The sequence below is a fragment of the Penicillium roqueforti genome (assembly GCF_015533775.1).
Source record: "Penicillium roqueforti strain LCP96 04111 chromosome Unknown scaffold_21, whole genome shotgun sequence".
NCBI classification, from domain to species: Eukaryota; Fungi; Ascomycota; class Eurotiomycetes; order Eurotiales; family Aspergillaceae; genus Penicillium; species Penicillium roqueforti.
This window is the reverse complement of record NW_024067585.1, coordinates 122,577-135,263: the sequence shown is the minus strand read 5'-3', so window position 1 is coordinate 135,263 and position 12,687 is coordinate 122,577. Positions and strand designations below refer to the sequence as shown.

Sequence of the window (12,687 nt, the reverse complement as noted above, 5' to 3'; positions counted from 1 at the left end):
AAAGAAATTGAATCTATGGCGTTCTCGAAAGACTCGGACTGCGGAGATCAAAACTTCAACTTTTTTTTGGCAGAAAAAAAAGCGCTAAGCGGCGGCTGACTCAGCGGGTAGCTGACCTCACGGGAGCTCCAGGCGTCAAGCTCACCGCGCGGTCCTCCTCACTTGACCACTACTCCCCTTCGCCTTCTCTGATCATCTGCTTGCTTGTAATTCTTCTTTTATCTCTCATACCGCAAACATGTAAGTTTATGGTCATCTCGTCGATACAAAACGTCACTAACAGTTTGCTAGGGAGGTTCTTTTGGGTATCGCCGGCAAGGACTTCGTCATTCTTGCTGCATCCAAGGCTGCAATGAGAGGCCCGACAGTTCTGAAGGCTGAGGATGATAAGACACGACAGTTGAACAAGAACACATTGATGGCTTTCTCTGGCGAGTCTGGAGATACCGGTATGTAGCTTCTCCGATGAGACAAACAAGATGCTAATGATATACCTATGTTAGTTCAATTTGCCGAATACATCCAAGCCAACGCTGCACTCTACAGCATGCGCAATGATACTGAGCTCAGTCCCTCCGCCGTTGCCAATTTCGTCCGTGGAGAATTGGCGCGCAGCTTGCGGTCACGGAGTCCCTACACAGTAAACCTGCTGCTAGGTGGTATAGATCCGGTCACTGAGAAGCCTCACCTGTACTGGATTGATTACCTAGCGTCGCTGGCGCCCCTACCATATGCTGCCCACGGCTATGCCCAGTATGTTTCATGGCCTGCTATGACGGACGAAACTCCAGGCAAGAGATCACTGATGCTGACTTCGCTAGATACTACTGCCTCTCCATCCTTGACAAACATCACCATCCCGACTGCTCCCTCGAGGAGGGCCTTGCGCTCCTCACCCTGTGCACAGACGAGCTGAAGCGCCGACTACCCTTTGACTACAAGGGGGTAAGTTCTTTCAAACGCCATGAGCAAATCCGTTATTCTGACACAATTATCTACAGATGCTAGTGAAGGTCGTGACAAAGGATGGCGTGCAAGAAGTCCCCGTGGATAATGATAAGGTGGTCCGGAGTGCTTGAAGGTCGACAAACGACGGGGTTTGTTGTATCACATCTTACGACGTTTTTCTTTGATTCCGGGATAATCCAACGGTCGGCATGATTTAGGCTGTAGCAAGCTCGGAGGTCAAGTAAGGAGTAGATTCCTAGATAATCTTGGATAAGTAATAGGCAAATACAGTCCTATAATCAAAATGAACAGTAGTTTGTATACGGAGTAGAACGTACACAGCTTGGCATTGGCCTGGGTGTTTGACTTGTTTGCAACGCAGTCGCATCCCGAGCTATCGGAAAGTCCAGAACCCCGGGATCACCAACTTTTCGATCCAAACCATCTCACAATGTCGAAAAGACACGCAGAGCTCCCCTTGGAGCAAGATTCCTCTGGCTCGCCTGTTTTGAAAAGGGCGCGCGTCGAGGAGGGCAACGACCCCGATTCTCGCAACGGCGCAGTGCCCGCATACCGCACGAGCGGCGAAGAGTTGACACAGGACGATCTCAATGGCGTGGATATCGAAGGAGCAGCTGAAATAGAAAGAGAGGAGCTTGAGGAGGGCGAAAATCCCCTTGGACTCTCGGATATTGACGAAGATGCACCTGCACTCAGCGCTCCGAAGCGGCAAAGCGCTCCCATGGAAGGCTACGGCGACCTCTACCTCGACACGATCAACCGCGAAATTTTGGACTTCGATTTCGAGAAGCTGTGCTCCGTCACTTTGTCAAACATCAATGTGTACGCATGCCTCGTCTGCGGCAAATACTTCCAGGGTCGTGGTCCGAAATCGCATGCATATTTTCACGCCCTTGAAGTTGGACACCACGTCTTCATCAACATCGGCACGAAGAAGGTCTACGTTTTGCCTGAAGGATACGAGGTCAACAACAAGAGTTTGGATGATATCAAGTATGTGGTTGATCCACACTACACAAAAAACCAAGTGGTCAAACTCGATAAGGAAGTGCATGATGCCTGGGACCTTTCAGGGTCAAAGTACAGACCAGGTAAGAGCATCTACCATTATAGGACGGAAAAGTACTCTTTTGGCTAATTGTCTCTTTTCAGGGTTTGTCGGTATGAACAACATCAAAGCCAACGACTACGTCAATGTAGTCGCTCAACTACTGGCACATGTTTTGCCAATTCGCAATTTCTTTCTGCTCCACGAGTTCCCCACACCAGGCACACCAGAGATAATTCTTCGTTTCAGCACGCTGGTGCGCAAGCTATGGAACCCTAAAGCGTTCCGGTCACATGTGTCTCCGCACGAGTTACTACAGGAGATTGCCGTACGATCCTCGAAACGTTTCACTCTCACGAACCAGGCAGATCCTGTGGACTTCTTGTCCTGGTTTTTGAACTGCCTGCACCTCGCCTTAGGAGGATCCAAGAAGCCCTCACCAACACCCACAAGTGTTGTTCACGCAGCATTTCAGGGTCGTGTACGGATCGAAAGCCAAGCTATCACCGCTCACTCTGACACCCAAAATGCCCGTTTGGTATTCACTGAATCTGGCATAATCAATAGCCAGGTTACTCCTTTCCTCATTCTCACACTGGACCTACCCCCCACACCTCTCTTCCAATCTGCCAATCGGGAGTCGATCATCCCACAGGTTCCCTTGACTACCCTCCTGAACAAATATAACGGCTACACGGCGTCAGAGAAACTGGCTCACCGTGTCCGACACCGTCTCCTCCACCCTCTTCCTCCTTACCTTTTCTTCCATATCAAGCGCTTCAGCAAGAACCGTTTTGTCTCTGAGCGAAACCCAACCATTGTCACCTTTCCCTCTCCGCACTCCTTGGATATGTCCCCCTATGTCGAGCCAAATCCAAATGTTTGTTCACCAAGTGATCCAATCCTCTATGATCTTGTCGCAAACATCATCCTCGATCCTGCTATCGCCGCACCCGGTGCAATGGATGACGCTGTGGAAAAGGGTGTTAACTCTGCGTCAGGAGCCGGCGGTTCCTCCAGTGGAGCAGGTGGCGGCAGCGAGAAGGTGTCATGGCTTGTCCAACTTCACGATAAAGCTATGGAGGCTGAGAACACTCGCGCCAAAAATGGCGGTTCCACAGAGAAGCAGCAGCAGGGTCCAGAGTGGCTTGAGATTCAGGATTTGTTCGTCAAGCGCGCGGAAAGCGAGACGCTGTTCGCCCGTGAGGGATATCTTATGGTTTGGGAGCGGCGTAAGGTGCCAGGGAACAAAGGAAAGGGGCGTGCATGATCTGAGATGGTTATCTGAGGAGTTGGCTCGGGCTGCGAACTTGCTATTGCCTTCTACGTGTTTACATGTATCTTTTGAGAGCAAATGCAATGTACCATCAAATAATGACGAAATTATGTTTTTGTTTTTGTTTTTTTTTTTGATATCTTCGACTGTTCGTTCGGTAAAGTAGACGCAAATGCTGCATCAGAAGACAAAAGAAATACAACACATTGGTACTAAATTTTTCAGCCTGACTGATGGAAACAACTATCAACCTATCATGTTGCATATGGATTAAAGTAATATTATGGTTAAGATACAGAGTGCGAGAAAATAGAGGAAACATGGTAGAGTGACCTAGGTATCTAGGCGGCTTAAAGAAACAAGGGTTCCTCACAGGGTTCCCCAGCCGCAGAACTTCCTCCCAATCCTCATTGTCGAGCCCACAAGGAACCCCCATATACCCGCTCTCATCGCAATTTGCATTCCCCTCATGAGCACGAGTCGGCAGGAATAAGCATACATATCTGGCCAAGTTCTTCCGCCAAACCAAAGACCCAGCGGATGGACATCTGAGAGACGGGTGATGGAGGAAGGATGTGAGATAATCCAGGATCGGGTCAATGAGCGAAGGTATAGTGCTTCAAGTGGCGCGAGTATGATGCCGCTGATTGCAGCAGCGAGATGAGATGCGAGTGAGTCCACTGGGTATGCCGAAAGAAGGGTGACGCGGTGGACTTGCGACGATGTGTTTGTCGGTTGTCCAGGAGTCAAAGAAGAGGGTAGGACTGGCTGGACGGGGTTGTCGGATTGAGTGTCTTCATTATCTGGGACAGGGTTTGATTCATTGGAGGGCTCTTCGTCATTTGGTTCTTCCACGCCATCTGGGAGAATGTTCTGAACGATGGATCCTAATGCTCCCTCGATTGACTCTAAAGCTGGAGCGTTGGTGGCTTGAGTTTCTGGGGCCGGATTTTGAGGGTCTAATTCAGAGGCACCTAAGTCTTGGGGGGTTGTGTTGGATGGCCCGGAGTTGGTATTTGAGAGGCCGTCCGTATCTGCCGGGGGCTGATGGACCTGACGCTGGGCCTGACTTAAGATCAGAGCCTCGAGGAACTCGGCTATGGATCGTCTGTCCATGGCATCTGGAGTTGTATTTGACCCTGACATATCATTTCGTGCCAGTCCATTCAGCTGGGCGGGATTTAAAGCTTGGGTCTGGGGCTGATGGTTCCGATTGCCCATCAACTCAAGCTGCATCGTGATAACTTCGGAGCTCTGGTGAATCAAGGATGCTCTTACGCGAGGCGACGTAGGAGGTGATGTTTCTGGTGATGATGGGTGAGAGAAGAGAGTATTAGACCGCGAGTTCTGTCGGTCCATAGCAAATTCCTCACCATTTTGCAAAGGGGCTGTTTGGTCCTGCGGGGTTGAAGTGGCCGAGAGAAGACTCGTTCGTCCAGCAGTAGCTATCTCGGAGAAATAGTCATTGCTCATTTCCCCAGGCGATTGAGACATACGATCTTCGTTAATAAGCACTTGATTCAGCCCAATAACTGATTCTGCCTGAGTCAAATGCGTTGCATCCTGCGGCCGTGGTCGTGCTCGTGATGCAAGAGCGGCAACCTGGGCATTAGGAGTAATCCCCGGCGGTCTAGGCACGGGATCATTTGGTCCTGCATCGGAAACAAGGTTGTCTTCTCCGAGTTCATGTCGCAACAGCTCAATCGTGTTGCGTAGATTTTGAATCCTTTCGTCTCTAAAGGACAAGAGAGCTTGCTGCTCTAACGTTTGGGTAGATCTCGGTCTAAAAAGCGATGATACCCATATTCGAAGCATGGACAGTTCAAGCTTGATGTCTTCAAATAGTGTGAGCTTGCCGCGGTGTAATTCTTCGACTGATCTGCGGCCCAGGGTGGGCACTACCCACTCGATCAGATTTTCTTCAAAGGCAACGCGGACTGAAAGTTCATCAGGAAGAGCTGGCTTCGGAAGGTGTCGTCTGATCAACCGATATATGCGCTCTTCAAGCTCTGGTCGCAGGTAGTAGCCATAGAGAAACACTAAAGCGCCAGGGGAGAGCAACAATTTCACGAGTGAGGTCACCATTGACTGAGGGGAGAAATCAGTGGGCAAGGGTGGCAGCTGTAGCAAGGATTCTCCGCTGAAGGGAAGCAGGAATTGCACGCCAGGAATTCCATATGGGGATACAAGGGAAAGGGATTGAAGTGTGGAGTACATGTAGAACTCCATAGACAATATGAGCACAGCATTTCTCGCCCTTTATTCGTAATCAGTTGTGTTTCCTATTCGAACGGGCGAATGAGATACTCACGCTGTATAAAAAACCCCGAAAAGAGAACGAACACCGAGTGAGTCGCCTGTCAAAGATTGAACGTAGTCCCGGAGAGAGACAAACACCCGTTTCATCGGGGTTTCACGAGCTATAGCCAACCCACTGGACATTGCCCAGGCAGGAATTCCCGAAAAATAGAAGCTAAGAATCCCTGCGGTGTCTCTCTCAGACTGTACGACACTGACTAATGCGGAATGGGCATAATGTCGGTAAGTCTGAACATCAAGTCTCTAATGTCAGCCCAATCAACACCTAAGGTACTTGGTGCATTTACCTGTACTCGACCGGTGACTGAAGAGGTCCACCAGGTACCGAAAAAGATGAACAGTTGATCGAGAGTTGTTATGACCAGCCCGAAGTCATTTTCACTCGCAATCTGGTTGATCTTTTGTTGTTCATTGGGGATGCTAGAGTTTCGGTCTTCTCCACTGACGACAATCCCCATTGTTGAAAGGATGTCATTCTTTGCTCTTCGGAGTTCTCTTCCGAGGGTTCTAGACTCGGGATTAACAGGGTGCCCTCGAGTATCATATTGCTGCATATAATTGTCTGCATGGACGTTGGAAATCCGTCGAACTGGATTGGAGGGGTCAACCGCCGCATTGTCGGGAGGTTCGTATGGGGACCGGCCCTTAAAATCAGTCAATATGGTATACTATCCGGTTGTAACTAGGCATTATTCTGCGTGTATGGGAAGATGCGTTTGGGATGGGCTTGTATATCAGGATAAAACAAAGAGACAAGGCCGGGTGGTGACTGGTTCGGTTTCAGAAAGCCATAAAGTTCTCGAACTGAAACAAGTTGGATTACAGCCCATAGACCCAAGATTTCCCAACTGCAAATATAGGAAAAGCTGGTGAGTAAAACATGAAGCTTACCAATGCGAGCCGGTTCAAATAAGCCTGTCTACCCATGTCGTGCAAGGTCACTGGGCTAGTGGTGTAGTCACATCGCCTTCTAGTACACCATTTGTGCAAAACTTGCCGGAACCCGTAGATGTAAAGGTAATAGGCGATGAAGCACAATCAGACAAACACCAGCAGTTGAGCATGTGGTTACTGTGGTTATGCGGCTGCCCTTGGCCTGAGGCAGAAGCCGTATCTTATCACCAAACAAACAGTGCAAACATTAAAAAAAGTTGCCCGCTCGAGCTGCAGTTTTTTGCGATCGTTCAATCTCTACGGCTCTTCGACTGGCCAATGGCGTGCTAAATTCTGCTTTTTTACGCCGATATATTACAGAGTCATGTCGAAAGCTATCGTCAAAACCACTTTCGAGGCGTCCCGTACGCTCCGCCCCATTTACACCGGCGGTAGCACTGCGCTGGATGCCAGTGGGCGCATCTTGCTGAGCTGCGTGGGCGAAGATGCATTGATCGTCGATTTGGAGACTGGCAACCAGCTTGCTAGCCTGGAAGGAGTATGTTTTGTCGCCTTGGGATATTCGTCAATTGCAAAGCGCTAACCACATAATCGCTACAGGATGGAGAAATTGTCACAGGTTTGGCCAGTAAGTATTCTATGCCTTGAGAATTGAGAATAGCGCACTAACGATTCGCCTAGTCACGCCTTCCGCCTCACACGCTATTGTCTGCTCGCGCTCGATGTCCATGCGAATCTACGGCCTCTCAACTTTTGACGAGACTTCCCAGACCATTGAAGCAAAACTTCTCCGAACCCTTAAGCCTCACACAGCTCCCGTCGTGACCATTGCTGTTGATCCTACTGGTACACTGCTTGCCACTGGTGGTGCTGATGGCTCAATCAAGGTCTGGGATATCAGAGGTGGTTTTGTCACTCACACTTTCCATGGTCACGGTGGTGTCATTTCTGCGCTTTGCTTTTTCGAGGTTCCTACTGCCGACAGCGATGCGAAGTCATCCAAAAAGAACAAGTCTAAGCAACAAGCTGCGGAGGATGATGATGAAGATATGGAAAGCTCCGCCCGTACGGGCTCTACTGCAGGATTCCGCCTAGCATCTGGCAGTGAAGATGGCAAAATGCGTGTATGGGATCTGCACAAGAGAAAGTCCATTGCGTCGCTCGAGTCACATGTTTCACTTGTCCGCAGTTTGTCCTTTTCTCCGTCAGAGAACGCATTGATCTCGGCCAGCCGAGACAAGACTGTCATCGTCTGGGATGCGCGTACTTGGAAGACTCGCAGAATCATTCCTGTTTTGGAGAGCGTGGAAGCTGCGGCTTTCATTGCGGATAGCAGTCTGTGCGTTATAGGTGGAGAAAATGGCAAATTGCGAGTTTGGGACTGCAATCGTGGAAGTGAGATCACAGAGGAACAAGAGGCTGGCGAGGAGTTCGAAAGCGTCGTCGCTATCCAGTATTCCCCTGGTTTGCCTTTTGTCCTTACAGTTCATGCGGATCAGACTCTTCGGCTCCACTCGCTCGAGTCGCTGTCTGATTATAAGCCAGGGTCAACTTTGAAGCCTTTGGCGATTATCCGCCGTATTTCCGGCAATGACGACGAGATCATTGATCTGGCTTACATTGGGCCTGATCGATCTATGCTTGCTTTGGCCACCAACACCGAGAGCATTCGTGTAGTTTCGGTTGCTCCCTCGGAAGACCGACCCTCAAATCAGGGAGAGGAGTATTTCGGTGCTGATGTCACACACCTGGAAGGCCACGACGATATTATCATTTGCATTGATGCAGATTGGTCAGGACACTGGCTAGCAACTGGTGCCAAAGACAATACAGCCCGTCTTTGGCGTATTGACCCAAAGACATCCTCTTATACTTGCTTTGCTATATTCACTGGCCACGCCGAATCGTTGGGAGCAATCGCCTTGCCGCGTGTGCCACCTCCTGTTGGCAGTGCCGCATATAACGACCCCTTGAACCACCCACCAGCATTTTTAATCACTGGCTCGCAAGATCGCACAATCAAGCGATGGGATACAAGCAAGTTAGCTCCACTGACAGAAGAAAAGCCACACTATCCTAAGGCCGTCTATACTCGCAAGGCTCACGAAAAAGATATTAATGCTATTGATGTCGATTCTACGTCCGAGCTATTTGCCTCAGCATCACAAGATCGCACCGTGAAGATCTGGGCCGCCGACGAAGGCTCGTCGGTTGGTGTCCTCCGTGGCCATAAGCGAGGTGTTTGGTCGGTGCGATTCGCCCCGCAGGGCACACCGATCATCAACTCAGATTCACGTACTAGCACAAGCCGTGGCCTAGCAGTCACAGGCTCTGGTGACAAGACCGTCAAACTGTGGAGTCTGTCTGACTACAGCTGTCTCTTGACTTTCGAGGGTCATACCAACAGTGTTCTCAAAGTCCTCTGGCTCCCACCCCCGCAGGTCTCGAACAACCAAACCGATGATGACGAGGATGACGAAGAGGCCACAACAGCACGCAAAAACGCCACCCAAGACCATCCCCTTATCGCCTCCGCGGCCGCAGACGGTCTGGTCAAGATATGGTCCCCCTACACAGGCGAACTCGAAACCACCCTAGACAACCACATCGACCGAGTCTGGGCGCTAGCCAGCCCAACTCCGTCCGGCTCACGCGCAGACGTGAAGCCAATCTCCTCCAAGTTCAACACCACTCCCTACGCCCTTGCCTCCGGTTCTGCCGACGCAACAGTGACCTTCTGGACTGATACGACATCATCCACCTACACAGCCGCTGTCAACGCCAGTTCTGCTCGCGTCGAACAGGACCAAGAACTGCAGAACTACATCCGCGCCGGTGCCTACCGTGAAGCCATCACCCTGGCCCTGCAACTCAACCACCCGGGTAGATTGCTCTCGCTCTTCACCTCCGCCATCAACACCGCAGACGACCCAACCCTCCCGGCCGAGGACCGCGAGCGCTCTGCGGCCAGTCTGTCCGGTAACCCGTCCATCGATGAGGTCCTGCAGAACTTGGACCCTGCCAATCTGCGCACTCTCCTGCTCCGTCTCCGGGACTGGAACACCAATGCACGCACCTCGCGCGTGTCACAGCGCATTTTGTATGCTCTGTTCCGCTCTTACCCCGCGTCCACTTTCGTGGAGCTTGCGACCCAGTCCGTCCGCGGGAAGGAGGGTCGTGCCGCGGCTGGTCTGAAGGATATTCTCCAGGCGCTGGCTGCGTACACTGAGAGGCACTACCGGCGAGTTGAGGAGCTGGTCGATGACAGCTACCTGGTTGAGTGGGTTCTCGGTGAGATGGATGGTGGCGTTGGACTTGGTGGTCTTCGTGATTTGACTGTGGGCAATGTCAGCGACGAGGGAGAGCATGAGAAGGACGTTATTATGTTGGAAGCATAGTCTGGCTTTAGCCTTTTGCCCCGTTTGTACATTGAATTTGGCGCTTTCGTTCTTGGAGTACCATGGGTGGGAAGGATAAAAGCCATCTCTTTATAGAATTGAACAGTGTATCATGGAAAGTGTTCTTTGGCCAAAGCCATATATATTTTGATTTGACTGTTCAGGGTATCTCTTTTGGTTGAGTCTCATGGTAAAATAACTAGATGGAGGGAATATGTATCTCCAAAGAAACAGCAATTGGTCGTGTACAAAGGCCTCAATACCCTTAATCTTTCGCCAAAAAATCTAGCCCCTAATCATCGCGATGGCTTCGACGAGAGTCGCGATCACGATCTCGGTCTCGGTCTCTGTCGTTCCGTGATGAGTGAGACGAGTGCCGCGAGCTGCTGTATCTCTCATCTCGAGATCGATGGCTGCGGTCCTTGTCTCTCTCTCGCTCTCCGTCTCTCCTTCGATCGTCCTTATCATCATCACGGTCCCGCCGACGGTCCCGGCCGTGGTCTCGATCCCGATAGGAACGGTCATCCCGTCTGCTTTTATCGTCATCGTTATATCGAGAGGAACGGCTAGAAGATTGGCGGCCACTAGACCGACTGCGGTCACGGTCACGTCGCGAGGACCCAGTCTTCCGGCGAGAACGATCCTCCTCATCGTCGTAGTCGCGTTTGCGGTATTCCCGGTCTCCATCCTTGTCCCGACCGCTCTTCTCAAGGTTGCGATCCCGTCGCTCGCGCCAATCGTCTTCCTTGGGAGGCTTGGACTTGGCCTCCTTTTGTAGCGCAGCGAGTTCCGCTTCGGTGAGATGCTCGCCGGTTTTCTTATTCCGCATCGTGATAGGCATGTACACACCCTCGGCCTTATCGTTCTCCTCCCCCTGTTTCCTTGACGCCTTGCGCATAGCCGACTTTCCCCAAGCTCCTAGCTCGGTTTCAGCTCCCTTACCGCCGGATGAATCCTTCGCGCCAATGCCGAGGAACCCAGGTCGTCGTTCTGGAACACGGGGGTTTTTCGCCTTGTCTGCAGCTGTGGCACTGCTGTAGTTTCCTCGTCCGATAGTTTGACCTTCCTTCCAGCCCATTCCTCGTAATAGCGCGGCGCCGAATTCCTCGACGGGAATGGCATTGTAGGCGTCCAAAGTAGCAGGCTCGGGCCGGGATGCCACATCTGTTCGGAAGGATCCGAGCTCGCTGTAGTGAACTGGTTCTTCGTCCTTTGTAGCAGACTCAATCACAAGGTCTGACCTACGTTCTACCTCCCCGTTGGTTTCTCGAATCAGCGCCTGCATAGCAATCTGGTCGTCGGTGAGAGGCTTGGTCTCGACGGGTTTCGCATCAGGCATGGCCTGGTCTTCGTTCAGTGCTGCGCCAGTAACTGCCTGGTCTGCTGACTGCTGTGCATAGCTCAACCCGTACGCCACGCTGGGCGTATCTGTCTCTACTGTGGGCACTCCGGGGGGTGCTTGTCCGTTCTTTTGCGCTTCCTGCATAGCCTGTACCTCGCTAGGCAGCAAATTCTTCTTGCCTTTCTTCACATTGACTCCCGCCCGGTCGCGCCAGTTGTTCTTGCTCGTGACGGGGATGATCAGTGGCTTCTTCGCACCCGTTACTGTCTGTCCGTCCGCGGCAATGGCGACGCCTGTGTGAATGTCGAATCCTGAGATTTCCTCGTGGACCGGGGGGGCTTCATCTTCGTCGGACTCATCAGCGTCGCCGAGCTGGTGAGGTCGCCGAGGCAGTGACTGGCCGTTTGTTGTAGAAGTTGTGGAACGGCCGCGATTTGAGGATTGGAGGTTGAAACCGGTCTTTTTCGAAGGACCCTTTGAACTAGATAAAGATATAGAGATTGGTTTGGAGGGCGGTTTTCCGCCCTCATTATTGTCGCACGTAGACATTGCGATGGTACTTTGATTTGAAACAAATGGAGTGCTTAATAGGGAAGCAAGACCTCGAGGAGCAATTGATACTAGCTCATGGGCGGTGGCAAAATTGGAGGCGCGCGGCTAAATTGGTATAGACGGCGGTGCGCTAGGAATGTTTTAACACCTGTGCTACCGCCTTCTGAACTGCTATACCGCCCGCCGTGCTAAGTTTCTTATTGGTGAATATTTGCCTGGCGGAATGCTGTCCAGCTGGCCCCTTGACCGCCCACTGCCTGGACGACGATCTCACCGCCTTATGCACTTCGATTTTGCCAGTAGGTGAAAACAGACATCAAAAAGTCAGGACTCAGCACCTCTTACTCCGTACTCTTCTGGCTATGGTGACATGGGGAAAAGATCCCCAGAAAACACACAGAAAGACATCAAAAAAGACATCAAAAGAGACGCCTGATATCTCTCTTACGTCCACAATGGCATTACCTTTTACTCTTTCAAGCCATCTCACGTCACTCAGCCCTCATCACTTTCTTACTCTCTTTTCAGTCTGAATATGGTGTACTCGCCAGAAGGCTCTGAAAACCAACAAAACCGGTAGATCTCAGGTAGCGATGAGGATCATTGGCTAGGAGTGCGGCTCGCCCCAATCCTCACCCGCCACGACCACCCCACTATCCATGTGGCAGACTATATAAGGTCCCTTGCCACCTGTCGCGCACAATGTCGCTGTCGCAAGATGATAGTAGTAGTCTCAGCCCTGCTGTTTCATCCGTCGGCTTCTCTACCTATGCCGAGGCAAAATTAGCCTTGGGAGGCGACCCTCGCAAGCTACCAAGCGCTCAACACCGATACGAAGAAATTCCTTGAGCCTTGCTTCAAATACCTCCCCTCGGATGGGCAGGTCAAT

General features: G+C 51.3%; 5 protein-coding genes across 5 annotated transcripts; 3 read left to right on the top strand and 2 right to left on the bottom strand.

Moving 5' to 3' along the window:
* Window positions 1–15: 15 nt before the first annotated feature.
* Window positions 16–1,079, top strand: pre1 (proteasome core particle subunit beta 4; the record flags this gene model as incomplete). The annotated part of the gene is made up of 7 exons (XM_039075126.1): window positions 16–20; window positions 74–240; window positions 292–305; window positions 347–449; window positions 504–753; window positions 822–945; window positions 1,002–1,079. 7 exons carry the CDS (start codon window positions 16–18, stop codon window positions 1,077–1,079), a joined length of 741 nt encoding a protein of 246 aa, XP_038926826.1.
* Window positions 1,080–1,399: 320 nt separating this feature from the next.
* On the top strand, window positions 1,400–3,287 carry LCP9604111_7127 (ubiquitin carboxyl-terminal hydrolase family protein; the record flags this gene model as incomplete). Its single annotated transcript, XM_039075125.1, has 2 exons — window positions 1,400–2,060; window positions 2,122–3,287. The coding sequence occupies 2 exons, from the start codon at window positions 1,400–1,402 to the stop codon at window positions 3,285–3,287; spliced, it is 1,827 nt and encodes a 608-aa protein (XP_038926825.1).
* A 375-nt stretch (window positions 3,288–3,662) lies between these two features.
* Window positions 3,663–6,539, bottom strand: LCP9604111_7126 (uncharacterized protein; the record flags this gene model as incomplete). Its single annotated transcript, XM_039075124.1, has 4 exons — window positions 3,663–5,550; window positions 5,605–5,840; window positions 5,900–6,256; window positions 6,504–6,539. 4 exons carry the CDS (start codon window positions 6,537–6,539, stop codon window positions 3,663–3,665), a joined length of 2,517 nt encoding a protein of 838 aa, XP_038926824.1.
* Window positions 6,540–6,870: 331 nt separating this feature from the next.
* On the top strand, window positions 6,871–9,904 carry LCP9604111_7125 (U3 snoRNA-associated protein UTP13; the record flags this gene model as incomplete). The annotated part of the gene is made up of 3 exons (XM_039075123.1): window positions 6,871–7,044; window positions 7,107–7,134; window positions 7,188–9,904. The coding sequence occupies 3 exons, from the start codon at window positions 6,871–6,873 to the stop codon at window positions 9,902–9,904; spliced, it is 2,919 nt and encodes a 972-aa protein (XP_038926823.1).
* Window positions 9,905–10,196: 292 nt separating this feature from the next.
* On the bottom strand, window positions 10,197–11,795 carry spp2 (spliceosome ATPase-activating subunit SPP2; the record flags this gene model as incomplete). The annotated part of the gene is made up of 1 exon (XM_039075122.1): window positions 10,197–11,795. The coding sequence occupies one exon, from the start codon at window positions 11,793–11,795 to the stop codon at window positions 10,197–10,199; it is 1,599 nt and encodes a 532-aa protein (XP_038926822.1).
* Between the last annotated feature and the right edge of the window lie 892 nt (window positions 11,796–12,687).